The following is a 26,426-nucleotide window of genomic DNA, read 5'->3' as shown; positions in this document are numbered from 1 at the left end:
TTGAAGCAGTTTGGGATCATCTTGACTGAGATTGGAAGAAAAGGCAGCCAACATCTAAAAAGAGCTTTGAATGTTCTTTAAGTAGCCATCCTGAAGACTGTTTCTTAAAGTCTACTTAAAGGAATGAGAAGAAAGCTTGCCTAAGAGAGTTTAGAAAATAAATGAAATAATTTAGTAAAAGACATGTTGTCTTTAGTTTGAATGAATCCTTTTTAAAGCACTGCTCTTCATTATTCCTTTACTTACCCTTGTTGTCTGTTTGCAGATCATCAAGATAGAAATCCGTCTGCCGGTTGCCCAGGACAAAGGCCAAGAAGGAGAGAATGAGGGCATCCAGGATTCCCATGATGGCCAGCATGTAAGCCCAGCGTACAGAGCAGTCGCCCAGGGAGTATTTTCCCGTCTGCTCCCCGCACATGTCACGGATCACCTCGGCGTCCCATCCATCGGGGAAGATCATGCAACCCAGCACGAGGCACACTCCTGCAGAGGACAAAGAGGTTAACAGACTTTAAATGGCAACATGGATCAATTTGGTAAGTTTACAAAGAGATGAAAAAGCAGGAGAAAAAGATACTCCTAACCTATACTAACTCTCTCATGTCTGGATCTAGTAGTAAGTGGTATCACCGTGTGTTTGCATCCCAAGAGTTTGTTGAAATGTTGGTGTGCCACATGTGCATACATACAAAAGAGCATGTGAAATTTTTGCTTGGAGACTGATCTGGAATACCATTTTGTGCACTTCCGAGATCCTGAACTTGCAAACTTGCAAAACAAAATGTTTGCAAGTCCAACAAAGAAGAAATTGAAGTTCCATTTGTTAAAGATCCATATTTCACATATGTTGCGATAAACTTATAAGATTACTAAAATCTGACAGTCTGCAGGCATCTTAAAGAACATCATAAGGTTTGAAATGAATGTTAAAGCCTCATTTGAGGTGTGCTCCATCAATAGCAGTCTTATGTTAAAATGTAATTTTAAGACACAACTTTCTGCCTACGAGCAAATTGGGAGATCAAATGATGCAATAATGTGGTTAATCACCACCCACATCCCTGATGTGTTTAGTGTGCCTAATAGTGTTATTACGCTCACTGATGCCTGTTTCATCCAGCTGGACCAGTTTGGTGGGTGGGATAATCATGGAAATGTCATCTCCCATACCTGGTTACAGCACTAGATTTAATTACTTTTAAGACCACATGGGACTTAAAAAAAATCTTTCCACTAAACTTTTAAATACATTTTTGGACTTTCATTAACTGTTCCACCTTTCATGAACTATTCTTCCTTAATGGGTAAGCATTCATAGCGTACTCAGTCAGCCAGTCAGCAGCCATTGATCACTGCTTATCAGTAAAACAATATTTGTCATTTAAATGTAGTTTTATTTCTGCATACATTACAAAATAATCCGTTAATGACAGAGAGTGGCTTCACAGTGTATTGGTTAACACATTTGTTTAACGAGCAAAAGGTTCCTGGTTCCTGGGAGGAAACGTAAATGACTCTGGGGTTGTGTGACGAGCTGGGGGGGGGGGGCTGGCTGGCACTGAGAGAGTGGAAAAATGGAGTCCATAGCCTGTGTACATTCACCATGAGACAATTGAGAGAGGGGAGGAATTTAAAACGTACAATCACTCCAGAAAATCTGAAAGCCCAGACACAAGGGAGAATATGCAACGCACACGCACTCAGATGCACACATAATACCAAGCCCTCTAGCGAAAGACACACATATATATCTTCAGTGCTACAACAAAAATGGTAATCTATACTTTACACCTCAGCTCATTCATCAAAGTGAGTATCACTGAGGGAGCTGATTGTGCCATATTTCTTGCTCACCAGCACTGTTTAAATAGCAGTCAGTCTGTGCCCGAGGGGCTGTAAGTAAAGCACTGGGCTCCACTGGGAGATGGGGAACATACATGGCAGACGTCACACTGGATCTTCATTTCAGACCAGACGTGTCTTTTCCACGGGCAACATCACTTGTGATACACACGAAAAGTCAGACAAATCCGGCTGAGTCTGTGATTATTACGCTTCATTCCAATACATGTTGAAAAGATTTAGCGTCTGGAGCTCAATTGGTGTGCATATTTGAATATTTTATTACTGTAAATATCTGTGTGTGCCTCGTGTGCACCACTGAAGGATGCTGGGCACCGTTCAAGCACAGTGGCTGCTGTGTTTGAATGGTACCCAGTCAAATCTGTGCACACAGTCACACACAGATCATAGAGGATAATAGCACCAGATTGTGCTTCTCAATATGTAAGACCCAGTCTTTGCTTCTTGGCATCAAGTTGTCCACACTCATAAAGGTCAATGCACCTTTCTGAATGTGGACATTTGCTTAGTAGCCTGCACAGTAATACAAAGTGCGGTACATAATACTGGTAAGTTTGTGAGCTGGAGTTTTGGAATATAAATATGTACTAAAAGTTTTTCAAGCTTTCAGATATTAGTCAGTCCACACCTTTTGTTGGAGTGGTTCTTATCAGGTTTTTGAGTAGCATGGGTGTCAACTTTGTACTATGGCAATTAAAAAAAAACTACTTGAATCAAAATACATGCTTATAGGATCCAAACTGTACCATCTACTCTGCAGTCAACCAGGATTGTGTGAAGGGCTGATAACTGCTAAGGAGACCTCACATGTTCGTCTGTTCGCTGACTTCTTTTTAGTATTGTTGGTTTGGAAAGGCCACAATTCAGTGTGTGCAAAGTAAAAAATAGATTGAAGAAACACCCTTCAACCATGAAGTGATTACTGATGCCACATAGTTTCACTTGCACAGTTCACTTGCATTTCTACATCGCCTCAGCCCTATACACTGTAACGTAAAGACCCTAAAGCATTCAAGAGAAACCCCAACAATCAGACGATGCCTTATGAGCAAGCACTTGGTGACAGTGGGATGAAAAAACTCTACCAAAGGGCTCTGCATGTTTGCTGGTGGCAACACCAAAAACACAATCAGCTGTTCTGAGCAGAGCATAAACAAGTAATCCACTACTTGTTGGGACAGTAAAACCAAATTATTTTTAAACTGTATTATCATAATATCTTAGTATGTACTGCACACCACACATTTTTAGGGAACCCTTGTGTTTTTCTGTGTCTGAAAGAAAAAAATATCGGCCAATTGATCAGATTTTGAAATCAGCAAATACCAGCTAATCTTAAGGAGCCTATATCAGTCAGGCTCTAAGTAATCTGAATGAAGAGAATACACAGCATGTTTTTAAAAAAAGAACTGATGCATCGTGCTTACTTAAAGCAAGCTAAACTCACCCAGTACAGTTTGGTGCACTGTTCAATGTTGGTAGGTAGGTGGGAGAAGGTAAGACCTTTTAACGCAAGAGTGTGGCTATTTCCTGGAAGCACTACCTACAGCGCCCACTCACATCCTGGGCCTTATGACCTCAGGAAATCACATGATAGGGTGGGGCAAGGTTTCACAATGAGTTCACCTGAAACTGATTGTGACCTACACCCGTTTTTACACCTTGGCTCGTGTGATTAGGTAGAGGATCATTAGGGGGTTCATTGTACCTCTTGGGGGGACACTCCCATAGGGCTTAAATCTGGGACTCTCCACCATTTGACCTTAGAACTGAAGAAGCTTCTCGGATGAGAGGTGAAACTTCTTCAAGCAACTTAAAGAAATCCAGACGCTTTTCTTTCCAAGCTCCTTAGACTACATAAAAGCAACACAATGAGCTTTTCCATCTTTTTTGAGACAGCTTAGTGTATAAAAATGGTCAGGAAAACACGGGTCTCAGACTAAAATGTTGAAGTTTTTCTAATGGGAAAGGGTAAATATAAAATATTCAGTTTGGTAAAACAATACAACTTAGAGGGTTCTAAAACAAATGAATTCCACCAAAAGAAGTGGTTTTCTAAAATGTCCTGAAGGTGATTGATCTGAATATATTAAAGCCACATCCATTAGTCATTTGGTTGAACCCTGTCACATTAGGGATTCCCTCTGAAGATCCTGCTTTTTATATACTGGCAATCCATCATGAGAATATGGTGGGTGGTGAACTCACAGCAACAGATGAGGGATGATATGAGATTAGTCACCACCTCTCTGTGTAAACATACAAACACAAGGAGTCCTATTTTGAGCTGAAATTTACGGCATTTAAAAATGTGACCGCTCCTCTGACAGAATGATTGCAGACGTAATGGGGGAATGTAATGAGAAAGAATATAATGAGGATAACACAGTAAGTAATGAGAGAATTGAAGAGCAAAGGAAGTAATCATCGTGGGAAATCACCATGTTATTAGCTTCTTTTATGGCCTTTATGCAAAATATTAACATAGATGAGGAATGGTAAAATCATTAACTGAGTAATGAGTGTCAGGTAACATGTTTTATGGATTTTTGATGAATGTTCCCCATCTGGTTGGAAACACCTTTGAAGTTATTGAGTGTGGGCTTTTTAGAAACATGGCTTGGAGAGCCTGACGGGCACCATACTTGAGCCTCATGGCAACTCATTAACTAGCCCATTTCCCTCTGTAATACATGTTATTTGTTTACCACTTAAAGTTTATTTGTGCTGTAAGCAATTATCAAAACTTTTTTTAATCTTATATTTTGGCAGGAAATTAAATATTATCTCATCTCGTGTTATGTCTTACTATAATTCAGCGTTTACAGTCATTGCGTAAGACATTGGCTTGGTCAGTAATTTTAAATCTACAGTAGCCAAAGTTATTGCTTTGAGTCCTAATAACCATGCAACATTAATGTAGGAAATGCTCCAGCAGGAGAGCATCCACCTTTGCTTTACTAACTGTGACAACGAGGACACTGCATTCTCATTGGCTACTGACTTATGATTGACAATCGTTAGCCAGTGAGGCCGGATAATTCTTCTGTCTGACTAATAATGACCTTTTTTGTTTGTTTTGTTTGTTCAGTAAGATCTGAAACTACCAGCTGAGACCATAAACTCATCAGGACAGTGTTTACTAAGGTAACAGGTCAATGAAGCCGAGGGACGTTTCCCCATAGAGCAGGCTTGGCCAACTCCAGGCCTGTAGGGCCGGTGTCCTGCAGGTTTTCGATATCACCCTGGGTCTACACAAATGATTAGTTCATTACCAGGCCTCTGGAGAACTTCAAAACATGTCGAGGAGGTAATTTAGCCATTTAAATGGCTGTGATGAACAAGGACACATCTAAAACCTGCAGGACACTGGCCCTCGAGGCCTGGGTTTGGACACCACTGCCATAGACTTCAATACAACCACAAGTCTTTTTACAGCAAGAGGAGTCGCCCCCTGCTGGCTATTAAAAACAATGTAGGTTTAAAAGATTTTTGCTTTGGCTTCACTTTTCAGACCCAAAGTACAAAACAAACCTGCTAAAATGTACATCTTTTATTCTGTCTGTGGATTTTACATTTGTTTCCTTGATTGGTTTTCATTGTTGCCTTGAGTTTACCTTTGCCTTACTAAATGTTTAGTAAGGCCTTGACTATACTGTGTTCTGGACATAGATGGCTGAGTAATGTAATGTGATGGCTGAGTAATGTATTAAAGTCCCATCCATTAGCCATTTTGGTTGAACCCTGTTTGCAGAGCAAACAGTTGTTTTCCTTTAACTCTGCGGCTTGCTTTCTCCATTTGAATTCAAGTGAATGTGCACATTTCATCAAAGTTGCAACATGAACTCTGAGAATTACAACATGAGATAATCTCTGTGCTCATTTTTCTTTTGCATTACAATGAAATGCTATGTTTCCAACCCGTGCAAGAGCTCAACAGAGGACTAAAAGTTGTGAACTGATTCACAATTTCCAACTTACATAACAAATGCTCACAAATTGCTTTTGTGAGCATGCACAAGAATGACTGCATGCTGTGACTTGCAACATCTTTTTGGCGTGTTTAACTCTTTGATGCTGGGACCAGGCTATTACTAACAAAACAAATGTAGCATTATGCTTTCAGTTAGATCAGATTTGGGGGAGCTAAAGCTATTTCACTGCATTGTGATTACTTTTATGCACTAGCAGATTGCTGTACTCACCAGTAGTTTGCATGGAAGACATGAGTTTGTCTGCAAACACTCTCCAGAATCAGGAATTCTTCGTACAGACAATGTGAAAGATTATTGAAGCTTGTTGAAAAAACGGATATCCATAACTTGAAATTTAGTCTCTGAAAATTTGAAATCCCTAAAAATTTTATTTAAGTTTTTGAGTTAGCTCTCCCAAACAAGAATCTCTGTGAAGGATGTGATTTCCTTGTTAACCAGTAGCAGTTGGCGCAGACACATTTGGGTAGTAACAATATCAGTGAGTTACCAATGTATTGCAAAAGTGAACACATTGGTGCCAGGTTCTTCAGCTTTGAATGCGATGATAACTGCAAAAAAGGTGTCAATGTGTTTATGTGGAACTGTTGGACAGCTGATGCCTTCCGCCTTCTGCTTCAGCTTCGTTGTCACAAGGAAATTATATACTTTCACAGAGCTTCCTGACTGGTAGAGCTAACTCGAAATTTTGGATGAGTTTTTTTTTTTTCTGTGGCGGTAATGAGCCTCCATAAAAGATTGATGTAGCTCCCGGATTTGACAAGTGACGCCACTGCAAAAGTGCCCTAAATATGCATTCTTTTTAATGTCTACAAGGGCAGAACCTGCTGATCTCAGTGAATTCATGTTTCTGATGAGTTTATTATACATTTGTACATTTTTATGCATTCAGTGTATGCTGACTGGCTGACTTGTGATTGAGTTTGTTAGCCAATGACTGTGCGGCATCATGGTGTGATCTGTACCATCTGGTTTCTAAAGAGCACAATGACAAAAGTGAAAAACACCAAGCTTGAGCCTTAATAACAGGACTTTACAAATAAATTATGGAGGATGCCCCATCTAGCATACTACCTATGATGGAGACGGACCCACATTTGTTTAGCACTTAATAATGTTTTTTCTTTGGTTTTGGTTTTTAATAGACTGAAGGTTAGCGGCATAGATGAGATTTAGTTCAGTTTCACCTAAAATATGTAACCTCTCATCATGTAATGCATTTTCTTTCTACATCAAGCCTCTATTCGAATGAATTTAGGAACTTGCGTTGTTAACATACTCAAATGTAGTTGGTAGTTGAGTTCAGCAAAATGTGCAAGCGCATACACCGTTTAAAGCAGGGGTCCCCAACTCCAGGCCTCGAGGGTCGTTGTCCTGCAGGTTTTAGATCTCACCCTGGGTCAGCACACCTGAATCAAATGATTAGTTCATTACCAGGCCTCTGGAGAACTGCAAGACATGTTGAGGAGGTAATTTAGCCATTTGAATCAGATGTGATGGATCACGGACACATCTAAAAACTGCAGGACACTGGCCCTCGAGGCCTGGAGTTGGGGACCCCCGGTTTAAAGCATCAGGAACTCCGCAGCAAAGTGTTCAGCACAGTATGCGCTGCATAAAAAAAAACATTTCTTTGTGAATAGCATTCTAGTATGACAGCAACGATCATGTGGCATGTACTCTCTGTGCACTCTCCTCTATCTCCCCTTTTTCTTTCATCTTCAACTCAAGCCTTTAAGTGGGCACCAGCAGGCTAAAAATAACCCCCACCTTCCCACAACCCAAGAAAAGCCCTTTGAAGTTGTTGGGGTTTTTCCTCTTCCTTCCTCCCCTCCACTCTCTCAAGACACTGCATTCTGAACTTGGAAGGAAGGAACTTCAAAGGCAACAAGCGGAGGGATCGAACAGAGAAGGCGGATGGGAAGGAGGCGAGAAGAGCAGAGCTGATGAGTGAAAGAATAAAAAAAATCAAGTCGCATGGCTACTGAAGCTTCACTCCATGTCTTATGTCATTCCCCCCCCCCCACTCATCTCAGTTCACCATCTCCTGTCACTTCTTTTCAGCTCAGCATTCACAGCCAATCAGCTGTTAGGAGGCATCAAAGCAGATCAAACCAGGGAAAAAAATTGGAAATGCACCACCTGGATATGATTGTGATCCAGCTCATTAAAAAGACCGTGAATCATTTTTATTTTTAGTGTCTAAAGATATTTATAGGCTTGTTACGTAACAGTTTTGTCAGACTGTCTTATCTACAAGTCTTCACGGATTCTTTCTTCATTCTCGACAGCCCAAAATGATTATATAAGTCCTCTAAAAATACCATGAGTGTGCTAAATATAAATGTGTGTGAGAAGTAATTTTGACTTGAGTAGTTATAGGCTAAACACCACCATCACATGGTTGTGACATCATCCAACACCCTTTTACTCCTTAGCCATACAAGGCTGATGGGGTATTGTCGTCACCCCGCAGAGTGGGTGGGAGGGCGGCATGGACACTCAGGGTGGGGAATGCGATAACTTGCCATGTAGGTGATGTAGGATTTTGAAATTGATACCATAGGTGTATCTGCTAGGATCCTGAGGGGTAGAACTGGCGGTCACCAGTATTTTTTTATTTTTTTATTCTTAAGCATTGCTTTATAAGGAAATTGGAAGGTACAGCTGATGTGTTTAATTGGAGATAATTTATCTGAATGTTAAGAGCGTGACCACACCTCATACACTCCTTTTCCAGTTCTCCATCTATACACAACTCCCCTTCACTGCAAGCGGTTTGTTCTCTTTTTGTTGCCCCACCCTCCCTCCCTTCTAAAATTCATTCCCTTCTCATTAGTACATGGGACTCATACTTACTCCAACTGCCATTATCTACTAGAAATGCTGTTAAATCTTAATGAGAATGTGGTGCTAGCTAGATCAGAGGGCAATTACAAGCTTGTTTTGTTTTGCATTTGTTTTGCATTTGTTTCACAAGTTACCGCACACACTGGGGTCAAGAAAAGGTGAGAATATGTTTGCTATTTTCTGATAGTTTGGCTTATGGGTGGCCAGTGGTCCATGTTTTGAGTTTACAGTAGAGGCAGTGGATAACCACAACTTGTAGTTAAACGAGTGACATCACCCATTGGTTTCTGCATGTCATATTGGATGAATTCAGTGATTCAGTCATATTTGAACCAGTAGACCTACCAATGGGAAGGTCAGTGGACGATTACCCAGCTACAGCACTCTACATGTCAAAGTATCCTTGGGTAAAATACTGAACCCTGATTTGCCCCCAGTGCATCTGTTGGAGTGTGTGTGTGTGTGTGTGTGAGTGTACTTAGGCATAGGAAAAAAGTGTTTAAATCAGGGATGTCAAACTCCTTTTACTCCACGGGCCACATATGTGGCACTTTGGTCTTAAGTGGGCCAGACCAGTGAAACTCCTGTTTCTGTCAGTAGTTTAACTGCACATTTAATCTCTGAGATATCTCACTATAAGAAGAAGAAGAAGTTTCAACAGTATGTCTCAGTTTTCTCTTAATAATGAAGAAATCCTTTTGGAGTTAATGAAAGAAATCTGTCAGCACAACTCTTTGGCCTTAAACTGAAAGAACTGAATTTTTTAAATTATGGAAAAAATTATGGAAAAACTTCTAATAGCCAAACTGTCCTGTAATTATAAAGCAGAAAGATTTTGTAACACGTTGTAAAAAAAAAAGAGAGATTTATATGGTAATGAAGAAACAGGAACTCTTCTGTCAGATAACTGTTTATCTATTGCTACATTACTCTGGTGTAGTGTGAATGGCTGTGGGGGAGGTCTTTGTCAGTGTGACAAGCTGTAAAATACATAAAAATAAGTTAAAAGTTCAAAATGTATGCCATCCTTCACATTTTCCAAAGCCATCCAGTGGGCCAGACTGAAGTCTTTGCCGGGCTGTTTCTGGGCCCCAGGCCTTATGTTTGACACCTAGGCCGAAATGAATGTGTTGTTACGAAGGGAAAACTGTCCATCGAGGCCAAAACAACATTTTTTCGGACCAGGTTTAAAAACGCTGTTTAATGCTGTTTAGTTGGCTATTTTAACATATCCTGTATGGACAAAAATCCTGATCACCTGCACATAACATCAAGAGGAACTCCTCAGCCATGGAAAACCATGCCATATAGCATAGTCTATGGAGATTGTCTCTCTTTTAGAGGAACCCTTGAGTGGGTATTGGGGAAACTACAGGTTTTGGTCCTCAGCTTTGTCTGTTGGCTTTGTTCCCTGCTTTTGGGAGATCTCACTAAAACATGGTTCCACTCTATATGAATTAAACTCTCTCACTTTAAGCCAGCATCCTTCCAATTGGTTGACCCTTGTGGATAGAAGGTTTAAAAGACAGGAGGCTGGAGCTTCTTCTGTGTGCTGGAGATGGCCATATTATAGAGGTCCTCTCTCTCTGACATCACACAGTGCCAACAGTAGAAAGCTGTCTGAAACATGGCATTCAGAGCAGTGAGAGGCCTGAGCTAAAGAATCACATAACAGGGTCAATTTAAATATGGCGGCATAACCATTATGGTACTGGATTAAGACTGCATGTTGCTGTCACTTTAAACAGTGTAAAATGTTACCAGTGAGCTATGTAATGGTGTAGAATTAGTTGATATGGATAACTGATATTTAAAAAACAATATCCATCAGTTATTGTTGATCAGAACTGGAAATTAGCATTACATGTACTATTATTAAATTAGTATTAGTACATAATGTTGCAATATAACAATTTAGCCATTTCGACATCCTGATGGTGCCGAAACCGTTTGAGGTGAGATACTAAAACCCCCCATAAATATTTCTAACTCCTGGCATCCATGTGGAAGCAAACCCCTGCAGTTTTCAGTCCAACGCAGAGCAGCGGAGTGGAAAGGTGTGAACATGAATGCACTGAGAGATCACCATGTCCTGTCTATAATGTAATAAAGCTGTTTGAGGTCTGCCCTTTTCTCTGCTACTGTATCTAAACCTTGGCCTGCTGTCCTCCTATATAATGGACGGCCTGGCTTGCTGATATACAGAGCTTTTATTAGTGCTGAGACCAAGCCTGCTTTGTGTGTGTGTGTGTGTGTGTGTGTGTGTGTGTGTGTGTGTGTGTGTGTGTGTGTGTGTGTGTGTGTGTGTGTGTGTGTGTGTGTGACAGAGAGAGAGAGAGAGAGAGAGAGAGAGAGAGAGAGAGACTTCAGTGTTAGTATGTGGACTGCTGAGGGGGCACTTTGCAAGATGTTGCTGCCGCCAGGGTTCACTGGCCCACTTGGCACAGAGCTTTTCTTTTTTATTTCTTTCAGTTTGGTTGTTCACTGTAAATTTTCTCTGTTTTAAATTAAAAGTTGTTGCTTATTAATGTACTTGCTGTATGTACGCTGCATATGGTTATACGGTACCGTGTACGTAGAAATGTACACATTTTACAAAACTGTAGACTTTGTCTTAAAGATTAGAGTTTACTGAGCAGGGCAAAACAATGTGTGAGCACAATGCCCAAGTAGCCCTCATAGTAGAGCTGCCACAAACGATGATTTTGATAGTTGATTAGCCTACTAATCAGATTGTGGACATAAAACGTACACCTTTTTGCACCAGCATGCATCTGCTCTTATATTACTATCATTAGCTTACAGCTTGAAGTGTTTAAGGTATGTGCTAACTAAAAATAAAGACAAGATGATAGTTTTTCTTTTTAATTTTAATGAAATTTGCAGATTGTCTCAGTGAAGATTAATAAACTCAGCTGTCTGCTCCTTGCTATCTAAAATATAACAGGACACTTCTACCATCTCACAATTCTGTTTAATCAGTTTTCTGTGTGACGTTTATTCAGCTGTGTGAAAACTATAACTTTAATCTCAGCCAAACTGATTTACTCAGGAACAAATAAAACATTGAAAAAAGCCAAACAATAACATTTTTAAGTTATCTAAGTGACTTATATATCATGTTTAACCCGAGTAGCAAAAGATGGCGGGGATCTGAAAACGATTTGCCAGGAGTTCGGTGTTCTCGCCAGCTCTAGTGAGCCTTGAACCGCCGGCTAACTAACTATTGAGCTGGTGGGTAACAGACGTCTCCGAAAACAAGCACTTTTGCAAATATGTGGTGTCTTGATAAACCAAGCAGATATTTGAAGTTTACACAGCTACATTCTCACCTGAAAATATCTTAAAAGTTTATTTTGTGACCCAGAAAGAATAATAACAGTAATATCTCAACTAACTAGCTGCCGCCATTGTTGGAAACTTTAATTGGCTGGGCCACACTATGAATTCTGGGATAGGCTGGGCCACGAAGGATGAACCTGACCCATCCTTCAAATCTTGGGAAATGAAGGACAAATTTGTCGGCTGAATTTGTCAGAGTCTTCGAATTTGGACAGTCTTCGTCGCATCGCTGTAACATAATCGGCCTACAAATGCGGCCTCAGGAGGATGCAGTCCATGAATTTGGACACAGCTACAATACTGGAGATTGCGTCTTCTTCTTTGGGGTTTAACGGCAGCTGGCATCCTTGTTCATGCAGTGTTGCCATCTTCTGTTTCAGTCCATTATTACACTCATAAATCCTACTACTAATTCCTGCGTCTTTCAGGATCTTACAAAGCTTCAAATGACATGTCGACTATTAAATTAGTCGTCAACGATTTTGATAGTCGACGTAATTGTGACTAGTCGACTAATCGTGGCAGCCCTAGCTCATAGGTGTGGTTAGTTCATAGGTGATTTACTAAAGCTGTTTTCTAACACAAGCGCAGTTGACCCATTTCAATATAAAGTGCAAAAAAATAAGACATGCTTTTTTCTGTGTTAAATATTAGCACCAATATCAGTTTGTGTGCTCGATTTAAACATTCTCTTCCCTGTATTTTGCGTTTTGAGAAAGGAACTCCCTTAAATATGCACATGCAACAGGAGCAGTCACAAAAATCTGTGAAATTCCACCTCCCTACATGCAATTTTGTCACTGCATCCCTTGGTAAATACCAAGCGTAGCTTCATGTAGTACTTTACAAGTACTTTAAAGCTGCAAATGAAAACACTGCAAATAGTGATGCATGTAAGAAGGAAATTCTCTACTGTGGCCACATCATCTACTTCTTCCAACTCAGATGGAAAAACTCCCAGTTAGCTTTTACAGTATGCTTCATGTTTTCCAGAATTTGGCTGAACATTTAAGTAAAGCCATGTACATTTTACAATTCATCCTGCTACTTCTATCAGCAGTCACATCATTAATAAATAGCAGTGACCCACTTCTACTGTCAGCCATACATATCCATGCTGTAATATTGCCTCGACCATGTTTAACAGATGGTGGTATTCTTTGGATCATTAGCTGTTTCTCTGCTTCTCCATACTTTTCTCTTCCCATCATTCTGCTACAAGCTTATCCTGTTTATCGGCTACAAGTTTGTCTTGTAGCAAGTATCACATAAAGACACCCAAGAGTTATATGGAAAAAAAATCTTACATCTTTGATGCTATGTATAAGGCTGGCGTCCTTGGTGCCAGTATGAATCTGAAGAAGTGTATTTGTCTTTTTGAGAATTTTTGGGAGTACCTTTTAGGAGATTTTCTTTTGTTGGGAAAGATGAGCTACTATGATTTATTATGGTGCAGTTTGTGGATTTTGAAATTTAGTCTGAAAAGCTAAAGTTATTTTGAAAAAGTGTAAGGAACTTGTTTGCTGTGGGGTGTCAGAAATGTCTTAAATAAACAGCAGGAACAATATGAATTTAAAATGAATGTGAAATTTCATACAGAAGATATCAGTCACAACATTAAAATCCCACTGTTGCTCTGCCTCATTGGGCATGTACCCTTGCCAGTGTGTCTGACATCAGCAATGTTGGCAGGGGATCCTTTGGGTTCTGTGGATCAGGCTTGTTCAGCCATATAAAGCATGAATGTGGAGAGTTTAAGCTTTTGGATGTGTACCTTGAACTGCTCCTGAGCAGATTTTGTGGGTTGGTAGGGCTTAGAGAAGCCTTAGTTTTGTTGTTATAATCTGTGTGGTTGGACTAAACAATGCTTAGGTTGATATTGATATTGATACTCCAAAAAATTAAAGGATTTTTTTTTTCAAAATAATCAGATCTCAAAGGGGAAGTGAAAAGATTATGTGGCAGACTAGTCCATGTCTTGATGACTCTGCTGCTCAACCCACAAATGCTTTTGCTTGTAAATGTGGAACCATTTAGGAGGATACGATGAGATTTTTCAACAGTATAACATTACCAAAAAGCATTGTTACAACAAACAAATAATCAGCCAAACACAAATTTCCCTCCTTTTTTGGGCCAAGCCTACGTTGTTGCTACTAACTACACATCAATGAGATGTAAGACTTTGTTTCTCACGCCTGCACAGACACACACACATACACAGAGAGCGACAATGATGAGACGGGTCAAAGGAATCCATTATTCAGCTGTCAGGATATTTTTAGAAACACCCCAGTGACTTTGGAATTATTTATTAAGTGCCTGATAATTAAAACATGTACGTTTGGTCGGGAAAGCCAACCAGAAATCTCAGAGAGTGAAAGACACAGAGAAGGAAAGAGTGAGCAAGAGGCAGGGAGACTTTTTCTCGCTACATCTCTCTCTGTCTGTCTTACATACACACACAGACACATATACATCTCTATATATACATAGATATATATATGTAAAAAAACTCGACCACTGCAGCATTTATTTAAATCTACTGTGCATGTGCACACATGCTGCATGGATGCACACAGCCACATTAACTGCAGCAGCAAAAACAAAAAAAGAAAAGAAAGAAAAAATAAATACATAAAAAACACTGCCTCAAGAGAAGAAAAGAGAAAACGTTCTCATTAATCATTCAGCTCTCACACCATCATGTACACATTTACCCGTTGTCTCACACAGTTGCGATAACAGATGTGTGTGTGTGTGTGTGTGTGTGTGTGTGGGGGGGGTTACACAAAGCATACCATCAGCACGCACATGCAAATGAATTTGCTGTGTTTTGCTCCCTCGCGTTCTGCCTCTCCTTCCATCACATGCACACACTGTTACGCACTCTTTCTGCTGCTCTCTTGCTTTCCTTCAGAATCCTTGTAAGAACAAAAATGGACAACAAGGAAAAACAGAGAGAAACCGAGAAAACTCAAGCTGCCTCACCAGAAAAACAGCTGTGTTCACTGTTTGTACAAGAAGGAAAAAAAACAACATTTTCCCTTTCAGAGACATCTCATGGCTGTGCAAATTACAACTGCTGTCTGTCAGGACCAACAACATATGTAGGGTGACGTTACTAGAACTCTAGTACTAACTCTAGTAGGGTCTAGTACCAAAATCATTTGCAGTGCTCGGTGTTTTTTACTTGTAGTGACGTCAAAATTGATTGTTCCTGCATCTGTGGCAGCCCATGAGATGGAAAGGTCATCATCTGCCTAATTCTGCAAGTCCCCAAGGACTGGATCTCCTCCAGCAGCACATTACATTATGTTCTTGTAAGTATTATATTCACTGTATTATTCTGTGGATATTATTATCAACACGTGTAGCTGTATTAAGTAGCTGCAACATAATAAGCAAGGAAATTCTTCTTCTGCATGACTGGAGTTCAAAACTGCATTTTTCTATTGTAGATGTGGAGAAACTATCAGTGAACCTCAAATTTATAACAGTCTTTCCAAAATAGCTGAGTAAAAAGAGAACGCAATCATATGCAAAGACTAACTTTGATTAAAAAAAAAGCACACACAGCACGATTTCCTTTCAAAATTGTAAACATGTTAAAATAGAAAAGAAAATGAAATTGAGTTTACATTTTGAACAGTATGTTCTTATTTTGCTCTGGAGACCTAACCTTGGTGTACTCCAGCTTTCATCCAGAGTCAGCTGAGATAGGCTCCGCCTCCTCCCTTCTCTGAATTGGACGAGACATTAACAAAATGGATGAATAGATGTATATTCTCATTGTGTATGTAGATTAATTTGACACAGTTTTTTTTTTTTAAGTTGAGCCTGGACATGTTTCCTAACAGTTTTTTCTTATTATAAGAGCAGTTAGAAAAAAGTCTGGAGGAGCTGAATGAATTTCCATTATTAATCTAAACAGTAAGAGCGAATGAATATTGGAAAATTTAAACTTTCCTAATTTACACCCAATGCAGAAGCACTGCAGTGAGCAGTGAATGTAATTACTCAAGATTATTTATATAAAAGTATATCTCCTATGACCATTTCTTTTTAGATTATTTGCACTGTGGTTACTCAGTGGTTCCACGTCTATAGATGAGCTTTTCTTCACCCTACCTCCAAACACCTCTGCTTTTTTGCCTCAGTATCTGTTAGACTAATTCTACAGGTCATTTATTTCCATGACATTCAGACTGGAAGCCGACTGGAAGCAAAACTATACCCCCATAACAAGATCTTAACTTTACCACAGAGACACCCCCCACACACACACACACACACACACACACAGTTATGCCGAACAGTCCCTGACAGGTTGTTTCTCCCTACACGGCTCCTCCCCTGTGCCATAGCCCATGTCCTGCTTAGTCTGTTTAATATTGCAACAGCCAAGGTCAGATGTGAAAGAAGGATGGTGGACTGAACTGATGGAGATGGGAGTGAGAAAGGGAGCAGTTGAGCTGTACGATTAACTTGGTACTTTCCTGTTCCTCCACCTCTCATTGCCAGAGGGATGCAGGAAAACAGGAGGAGGGTGGAGTGAGAAGATAGTTGATGGGTGAAGCGACCTCGCCATCTCTGTGAGAAGTAAACGCTGAAATCTTATTTGAATTTCCTCTGAGGTTCTTAGACTAAATTCATCTTTGTTCAAGTAAGGTGAATTAAAACTAAAGTGCTAGCCATTTTCCCAGGAGCATTTTCCACTGAATTAATCTAAATCCAAGCAAAGGTGTGTGAGCAGAAAAGCTATTCACAGACCTACGGTGCTTTGGGGAAATCTAGCCCTCCACTTGTTCCTTTGTGTGAAGAAGGAAAAAAACTGCAGTTTAGTCTAGATTCTAAGTGTAAAATGATCCCATTATTCACATTCCCATCCAGGTGTGACACAACTGGGGGAAGATGGGAGGAAAATCACCTATTAGCATGTGGCTGTTGATTCTCTATTGGCCCTAACCCACTTTTGGAGCTTTTGGTTTGGATTGTAAACTGAACATTTCTTTGTTTAAGTGCAGTCCCTGATCAATTATCAATAGGGTCTGTGCAACAAGAAAAGCGGAACTGAGATGCCATTTGGATGTGATTTGTCTCTCTAGGGGAAATTTGGCGTTTTGACTTTTTATTATTTGTGATGGTGCATGTTTTCAGACTAGTCTGAAGCACTAGTGTGTCACTGTCAGTAATACTTGTAATTACATCTAAAATTCCCCTACATTTTTTAAGCCAACTCTTCTGTAGTTTAAATTCTGGTGAGTTAACTGACCAAATATGGAAATATTTTATCCCCCACTTCTCCCCTTAGCACCCTGATGAAGCTCAACCCAAGCATCAGAATGATTAGGAAAGGTAATTTAAGTAACTTTGGATGTGGCGTGGCTGTTAGTCCTGGGGGTTGATCTGAGTATTGCAGAAACTGCTGATTCACTGGTATTTTCCCTTGCAACCATCTCAAGGGTTGTTTCCAGCAGCTTGTTGAATCTAAATTATTGTGATGTTACCTATTGGTTTGTAGACTTTTTTCACAAACTATGATGAGTGAGGGAAGGGTTTGAATATGAAATCAAGACACTTCAAGCTCCTTCGTCCCAGAAGGAGCACAGGCCATTGCTGGTTCTCTGCCAGCGGTCTCGGCTCTGCCTGATTTCCCCACCTGAGCCTCTTTGCTTTGAATTTGCCCTCAGTGATTCTCTAATAGTCTTGTCTTCTGGTCTAGATGTCGTCATACCATCCCAAACCCTTATCCTTGGAGAGAAGTGGTCCAAATTTCTTTGGCCTCTGGTAGAAGGTGGCCACATATGCAAACTCCACATAGACAAGCCTCCAATAGATGGTGGATTTGAACCCAGGAACATCTTGTTTTGAGGCAAAAGTGCTAACCACCACACCACCCTAAAAACCATATATTATTAAATGAACATGATGCTGCATTAGATAAGACCTAAAATCTATGACTGACACCATAAATTAATTAGAAAAGTGTTCACTGAGGTCATAGATCATGTACTGCCACCTGCTGGCGATAGATTACAGAACACACAGTCCCTGCACTGGTTTGACTTTTCACACCCTGAGACTACATCCATGATTTCTTTAATTTATATATATAGCACATGATTCTTCACTAATTACATATTCTTATTGCATAGTAGTCTTAGTTGGTACATGATAAATAAATTCCTAAACAGAAGCCAATTGAGGCTGTTTCTTTGGCTCGTGTCAATTATTAATTCTTGATGGCATTGATTCAACACGGTGCTGGAAACATTGTTTAGACATTTTAGTCCATACTCACATGATAGTATCACACACTGTATTGTAGATTAGGCCATAGAGAAAACTAAAGTTCTTTAAGAAAAAAAAAATACAGTCACCTTACTGTAAATACTTAAAGTTCTTGGAATTGTTCTCATACAGCTATGGAGCACTTTTTCAATACTTTGCATTCGGCTGATCAACCAATAGCCAAAGTGCTTTTCATGCTAACATTGATGAGCTTTGCAGTGGATGACGTTTTTGTTGTTCGGCCATCTCTTGAAGCATACAAGACCATCAGCAGGATGTGGACATACTTGATATTTCCAGTCTTTGTCAGTTTAAAAGTCAGGATAGTTAATATGCATGATTACATACACAATATAACATAATTAAGTGGGTAAGCTTTGTAATACAGAGTTAAGCCCAAAGATAACTGAATAACAAGCTACTGTGACATAGTTTTGCTTCGCGATCCAGGCCCCTGTTTTAGCACAGCAGGATTTTGTGATCAGTTCCTTTTGCGTGTAAAAACTAAAGACGCTTTTTGATTTGGTTCCAGCCACAGAAGGAGTTTTCTTCTCTGTTGCACTGCAGCGTCGCCAGCAGTTCTATAATCAGCGGTTAATCTTTTTCCAGTTCATTTAGCTGTATTGGTACGCACAGTCACACTTCAAGTACATTAACCTTACTCACATTTGGTCAGTTCAGTTGAGTGTACGTAAAAGACAACTCTGGCCTATTTTCAGCTTATAGGTGCCAGTACACACTGTGTCAGCGTGCTCTGCCAAGACTCCCACATCTCAGTGTTTTGAACCATGTTCCAGTTTCTCCTTTTATCTTCAGTTTTACCAATACTTAACCAGTAGGTCCCACTAGTTTCCTGACCGGACTAAACACTTACCCAGAATATAAGACAAAGCCGCAGTGAGAAAATCGCTGACCTGTGTAGATGTGTGAATGTGTCTGCAGTTTCAGCTGATGGAAACACGAGCAGATGTTTCTATTTAATCTTCTTGTTCCTACAGCACACTCTAGGTGATCAGCAAAATTCTGGCTCAAACTGCTCTCTAATTGTTACCTTTTGGTTCATTAAGGCCAATCTGAGCAACCAGCGGTTCAGATTGGCTCTTACTGTATTCGCTGTGGAACAGTCTGTCACTGTTCTGTGCCAGCAGACCTGCTGCTGCAACCAGCAGGGCAGAGGGGATGATTAAATGATCATTTCCAAGGTGGTGAGTGGCATTCGGCCAGCCTTCTAGATGACTTACATTCGCCACAAATCATATGAGTCCACAGAAAGGATAAAAAAACCCACTCAGTAACTTTGATCTGTGCTCAGAAATTAAAAGCAGAATGTCAAAGAGGAAATAAAACTGACATTTTATAACTATATATAACCATATTTATATATAACCATATTTTCTAATTTTACCATATAAGATTAGCTATCTTATATGGTAAGCCATAAATTCTGGATCTAATCTCCCATCCTTTTTTTATAGGACTTACAAAACATAAACAGATATTTGGATCTTTAGAGAGGGACATACAACCCTTTCGCCATAAAAAAGAACCTTTATGTAGCAAATCTTCAGTTTTTGTTAATTTTGTTCAACAAAGATTTCTAAATCATCAGGACGCCTGAGGGCATTGGATGGTGGACATGAAGGGGCGTTTATCTGTTGTTTCAGTAGACTCAGGACTGCTACATTGATTTGATGCACTTGATTCCTCATACTGCTTAATTCTTATGTACACTGCTCAAAAAATTAAAGGAACACTTTGAAAACAAATTGGATGTCAACTGGGGAAAAATCATGCTGGATCTATATACTGATATGAGCTGGGTAATGTGTTAGGGGAAAAAGGATGCCACATCATTTGATGGAAATGAAAATGATCAACCTACAGAGGGCTGAATTCAAAGACACCCCAAACATTAAAGTGATTTTCTGAAAGTGTCTTATGTTGACAACATGAGACAATAGATGGAGTCCTGGGGATCTGATCTCCAGATCTGGACCAGGGCATCACTGAGCTCCTGGACAGTCTGAAGTGCAACCCGGTGGTGTCAGATGGAGCGAAACATAATGTCCCAGAAGTATTCTGTTGGATTTAGGTCAGGTGTGTGTGGGGACCAGTCAGTGGTATCAGTTCCTTCATTCCTTCATCCTCCAGGAACTGTCTGCATACTCTTGCCAAATGAGGAAGTGCACTGTTGTGCACCACCAGGAACCAGGGGAGGATCTGACAATGAGTCCAATGATTTCATGGGCCTGTGAATAGGGCCCACTAGAGGATGTGGGGTCCTCAGGCCAGCCTCATAAAATCTGTTTCAGATTGTTTGGCCAGTGACATTGACACGAGTGTCCTCCTGGAGGTCATTTTGTAGCTTTGGCAGTGCTCAGCCTGTTCCTCCTCGCACAAAGGGGCAGACACTGGTCCTGCTGATGGGTTATGGACCTGCTGGAGGAGGTGGCCTACCTGTTTCAGGTAACTTAGAGCGAATGCTATAGAAATGTGAATTTTGTAGTACTTTGCCTCTGTAATTTTGTAATTTTTTTTGTTAATTTATACTTCTGCTTTTTTAGGTCTTTTTTTTTTTTTAGAAATGCCACTGGTGATATTACAAACCCAAACCCTATTAAATGGGAATATTTAATTTTTAAATCATGCGGCCATGTCTTGCAATCAGGAGACAAAGAAAGCAAAAATTCTGACGTATAAAAAACTTTACACTTTTTCCTAAGTGTTTTTTGCCTTTCTCTAAAACAAGGTTTTAGTAGGGTTAAGATTAGGGTCATCAACAATGATAACTTATATCTCACAGAGTTAAGAAACATAGTTTGAGGTGTTTTTAGGAAAATCAACCAGTCTCATTTCAGTTTATAAAATGTATTTACCCAATCATCTCTAATAAAAACATTTATATCTGCTTCACATTCAGATTTTCTTAATAGCTCCACAAACCTATTTTTTTTTACAATCCCCCGTTCATAACGTGACAGCCACAGAACACAACTTCTGAACTGTAAAAGGAACCACTAAGCGTACACTCATCAGCCACTGTATCGGATACACGTGTTCAACTGTTTATTAATGCAAATTTCTATTTAGACAATCACATGGTAGCGACTCAATGCATTCAGACATGCTGATGACTCGCTGAAGTTCAAATTGAGCACCAGAACGAAGAATGTTTAAAGTGGGTTTAATGTGCCATGTTTGTTGGCACCAGACACGTGGTCTGAGAACTGCAAAACTGCTCATCTGCAGAGATTTTCTCGCTCAACCATTTCTAGAGTTTTACAGAGAATGGTCTAAAAGGTAAAATATACAGAGAGCGACAGTTTGTAGGCAAAAATGCACTGTTGGAGTCAGAAATCACACAAGAATGGCCAGACTGCTTCAAGCTGAAGGCAACAGGAACTCAAATAACTAGTAGCTACAACCAAGTATGCAGAAGAGCATCTCTAAATGGATAACATGTTAAACCTTGATGCAGATGGGCTACAGCAGCAGATGACCGACTGGGTGCAGCTGCTGTCAGCTAAGAACAATAACTGAGAGGAGATTCACATAAATCGACAAATCTACAGTAACTGTATGATGCTATCACATGACTATGGACTAAAATCTCTAAAGAATATTTCCAGCACCATGTTGAATCAAAACCACAAAGAACTGAGTATTAGTGTTTGCTAATTGGTTAGCAGCTGGTCTTTAATCCATCTATTAACAGTATTTGGATGATAAATCTGTAACTGATACTGATGAAACTATGTAAATTTTTAGAAAACAGGCACCCTGTTGGATTAAAATGAACTGACTTGCTATTATAAAGTTGTATCTGAAGAGCACATAAACTGTATTAGATGTATTACACTCCTTGATCTTTCAATTGAGGTGTTTTCAGTAAAATCAAGCACCTATTCATGCTGTCTGTTTTTACAAAAGTGTGAAAGAACAAGTCGTTCTAACAAGCTCATTGGAATTGGATACCACTATTGCAACGAGCAAGTTTATGAGGTTTCTTGTATTATTACAAAGTGGAAACCATAGCAAGTAAGCCATGAATGAGCCAACCACGTGAAGTTACAGAGCAGGGTTGCAGACTGCTGAGTTACATTATTCATAAAAGCCACGAAAGCTCTGCTGACTCAATAACTGCAGACTTCCAAACATCCTCTGGCATTAACATCAGCACAAAACCTGCGCACCAGGAGCTTCACAGCTTAGCACCTCCTGTAGGTGCGTGTGGCCCAGCACTTTTGTTCATAGAGCTTAAATTCAGGAAAAGATTGTGGTTTGTTTTAAAATGTCATGTCAATCAGAGTAAGGCCACCCTACCACCACATGTGTGTCACCAGACCACATGTACATGAGACACCAGCAGCTCTGACTGAACAACAGTTTTCACTGATCCGTGATTAAACTTTTACAAGACAACAACTAAGAAAGGCAGATTTCCTTTTACCCACATTCTTATGTAAAACATTAGAATCTTTCCTCATAAAAAGCTCCTTGCTGTTGTTGTGCTTGATTAATTGTGTGCGGGAAGACCGAGGTTCAATTTCTATTAAGCCATACGGGTTTTGATAAAGAAAGCAAAATCTGTACCTCTGCTGTTGTGTCTGATTCCTGCTGATTTCGACACACTCGGCACAACAGAGGACAGAGTGGGCAGATGAGGATGAGGAAAAGAACAATACAGGAGGAAAAAAAGTGCTGATCTCTTTCTCTCTGCCTCCCCGTCATCCTCCCTCCCTCTCATTCAGTATGCTGACTGTTTCTGTACAGAAAACTGACTCCCACGCTATTCTGCCTGGCCTATTTATCACATTGATCAGCTTATAAAGAAATCAGATATACACAGGAGGCTCGCTAGGAGAACTGCTTATATGAGAAGGATCATGAATTTTTCTTCTTTTTTTAGCACCCTCTGAGATACACTGCACCGAGCTCACTTTACTCATTGCTCCAATCTTGCTAACGTGGTCATCTCATCATAAATGTGCTGACAGTTTTTCTTACACAACAGTCCTGCAGTTTGTTAGAGTCACAAACAAAAGAAACAATACAAAATACAAAATTTCTAAGTGTATATTGTTAGCCAAAACACAACAAATGGGAACAAAATTAAAAATGTGACCCAAAACACAATGGTCTGTGTTATGTTCGCTAAAACACCACAAATAGTAACACATTCACGTTAGATAAGAGGTTGTGGTTTCCTTTATTCGTTTATTTTATTTTGATTTATTTTTTATTCCAGCTTCTCAAATAAGTAAGTATTTAATTTGGATTGTCACTGGTCTCTTGTAAACTCCTTTTATCGTGCATTTTTTGTTGTTTGCTCATTTAAAAATCCTTCCATAGGCTAAGGCCATTAAATGTCAGGAAACATGCAGTAACGCCTGGAGATGAACCTCTGGTAATCGCAGACATCCTGATCTTCCTTCCAGTGACGGGTGATATTTAAGTGATTCCAAAAAAAAGAAAAAAAAATCCCTTATTTCTACTACAGCACCATCTCAGTAAACATCTACAGTTGTGGCAGCCACACAGATGTAAACTGAACCGTCGAAGCTACGTCTGTTCTTCCACATCCCAAGAAGACAGCAGGAACTCAGTGTGTCCATGTGTTTGGAAAAGCCACCATTTGTCCCTAATCATTTCTACAAAGTGTAATCTAACAATCTAACCACAAAGAAGGGACAAAGCATCTCTCCCCTGAACACAGTAATCCAATCGACCTGGTATCATCCCTGAAAATAGCAACAGGGCCTGTTATAAGCCCTCAGTCACAGCAATTCACATCTCCGTCGCATCGCACATATCACACCCGCCCGCATCGTAACCTCTACAAACGGGTGGAGTGAGTGAATGAATGGCATTTGCATTACATCGGCATAAAGCAGTGATCCTGCCGCTTTCCTTACAGATGCAGTGGTGTATCCTCAGAATATCAATGCTTACGTTGTGGGGAGCTCCAGCTGCCTGCCTTATTGCTTCCAGTGCGCTTCGCTAAAATGTATTCCTACTGTCTCCCGGCTGTCATTGCAGGAGTTTAAAAATAAATAAATAAATACATTGGAATAAAATCTGTGTTTCACCTCTAATAAGATGCAAAATGAGACATAGCCTATACACCCCTAAAGACTACACCTTTCACCTTTCTCATTCGACAAGTCAGGAGATTTTCCCGAGTCTACGGAGGCTTGAGCCGCTGACTCTCAGCACTCTGACCTCACACGTCTCCCTTGTTTTGTAATCGTTTTGAACATTTTCCTATAAGTTTGCATTGTTACGATACCTTCTGTTATCTAAGAGAGCCCAGCGGATTTTAAGTGGCTATCCATTTTTACGTGAATATTATCATTATTATTTTAAAGATCAGAGCCTTGATGAATCCATTCTTGCACACAGAAACACCAACACCAGTGGTTGCTGCAAATAAAGCAGAACTGCCAGATTGGTTTGGGGGTGTTTTTCACCTGATTACGTTTCTTTGGTTCTCCGCGACTCCAAACACACTTTCCATTCTAAGCGACACATGGCACAAACATTGGGGGGATGCCTACCGCACAGCAGCTGCATCCAGGCGCAGGTCTTGTAAACGGTGGAGGTGTTGCAGAAGAAGAAGAGCGCCATGCAGGCGATGCAGCTGAGGATCAGCACCATGGACAGCAGCACGAACACTGAGGCCGCCTTGAAGGCTCCGGACGGGATGGAGCTGAAGTCGGAGAAGCTGCCCACGCAGGTGAGCTCCCGGCTGGGCGACGGCCCGGTGCCCACGCAGTAGTGGAAGAGGCCGAAGTAGCCGGCCTGCGGCGTGTTGACGCTGTCGCCGATCCAGTAGGGCTGGATGAACACCACCACGTTGACGATGGCGAAGCAGATGGTGAAGATGGCCCACAGCACCCCGATGGCTCGGGAGTTGCGCATATAATTGTCATGGTAGATCTTGGAGGCTTCTTGGGAAGGCAACATGTTTGGTCGTTTTTTTCTCCCCTCTCCTTCTTCTTAGATCTTTTTTACACCCCCGTCCTGCTTCTTCTTTACACTCTCATATATATATATATATATATTTAAAAAAGATGTAAAAGATGTAAAAACCCCCGCACAGCTCGACACACCTCACTATTCAGATATTCTCTTCTCTTCTACACGAAAGCTAATATTTCCCTCACTTTGGCTGTTTCTTGGCTGTTAAAAGGGCCTACATAAGCACACGATAAAACCAGACCTGCACATATGTGTGTGATCTTACAAGACTACACATAGTGGGGGGGAAAGAATAATGGGAATGCTACATTGAAGCAATACAAAAATCATAGCCTACCTATACTCCTAATGAATAATTTACCAACACCAGTGATTCAACATTGCTGTCTAAGGCTCGTTTCCTCAGGGCTACACTATAAATGATTAACAATTAAAAAAATCACAATAGGATTTCCCCCCCTTTATTTCACAGTCGCTGGGTGGAGGGGGTTAAAGCTGCTTTTCCATCCTCATCCATCAGTCCAGAGCTGTCTTCATCAGGATGTCCTTTTATTACCATCCGTGAGATGAGATGCCTGTAGCGCCAGCGGTGGACCCCCGTTTTTAGCTTCCCAGGGATCCGCGGGGTGCTCCCCTTCCTCTGCTCGCCTCTACTGTCCACGCAGCATGTGGGGGGAGGGGGGGAGGGGGGGCAAAAAAATCAAACGCGGTGAAACGAAAAAGGGAAAACCAAAAAAAAAAAAAAAAAAAAAAAGATGGAGACCAGCCTTTAACACGAGCCCTCTGTCAAATTTCAACAGTCCTTTCTCGTAAATCCGACATCCTCCACCGCCTCGACTCCATTATCATCGTGCTTTTTGTCGCCTTTATCCAGTGTGTCTCAGCCCTCTCTCTCTCTCGCTTTCTCCGTCCTCCTCCTCCTCCTCCCGTCTCTCTCTCTCTCGCTCTCCCTCTCTCTCTGCGCGCCCCCCGAAAGATGCTGATGTTGTACTGATGACAGCGCTGGAGCGCGTTCACGTAAGCGGGCGCAGCAGCAGCATAAGGGGTGGAGAGGCGTGGGGGGCGGATTTGCATCAGAGCGCGTCTCAGCCTTTCTTCACCTTA

General features: G+C 40.6%; 1 protein-coding gene across 2 annotated transcripts in view; it reads right to left on the bottom strand.

Moving 5' to 3' along the window:
- Positions 1 to 26,292, bottom strand: part of LOC146364269 (LHFPL tetraspan subfamily member 4 protein-like) — a 36,812-nt gene extending 10,520 nt beyond the window's left edge. For both annotated transcript variants that reach the window (XR_014798883.1, XM_084916838.1), the window contains exons 1-2: positions 24,899 to 26,292; positions 247 to 483 (exon numbers count right to left, since the gene is read on the bottom strand). Coding sequence is in view for 1 of the 2 variants with exons in the window: in XM_084916838.1 (XP_084772964.1) it covers positions 247 to 483; positions 24,899 to 25,307 (646 nt within the window). In the remaining variant the exon portion in view is untranslated. The remainder of the gene's footprint in view (positions 1 to 246; positions 484 to 24,898) is intronic.
- Positions 26,293 to 26,426: the final 134 nt, after the last annotated feature.

The sequence above is a fragment of the Perissodus microlepis genome, chromosome 20, assembly GCF_051167445.1.
Source record: "Perissodus microlepis isolate ML-2025 ecotype Zambia chromosome 20, ASM5116744v1, whole genome shotgun sequence".
In the NCBI taxonomy this organism is placed as follows: domain Eukaryota; kingdom Metazoa; phylum Chordata; class Actinopteri; order Cichliformes; family Cichlidae; genus Perissodus; species Perissodus microlepis.
This window is presented reverse-complemented; position numbering and strand designations above follow the sequence as displayed.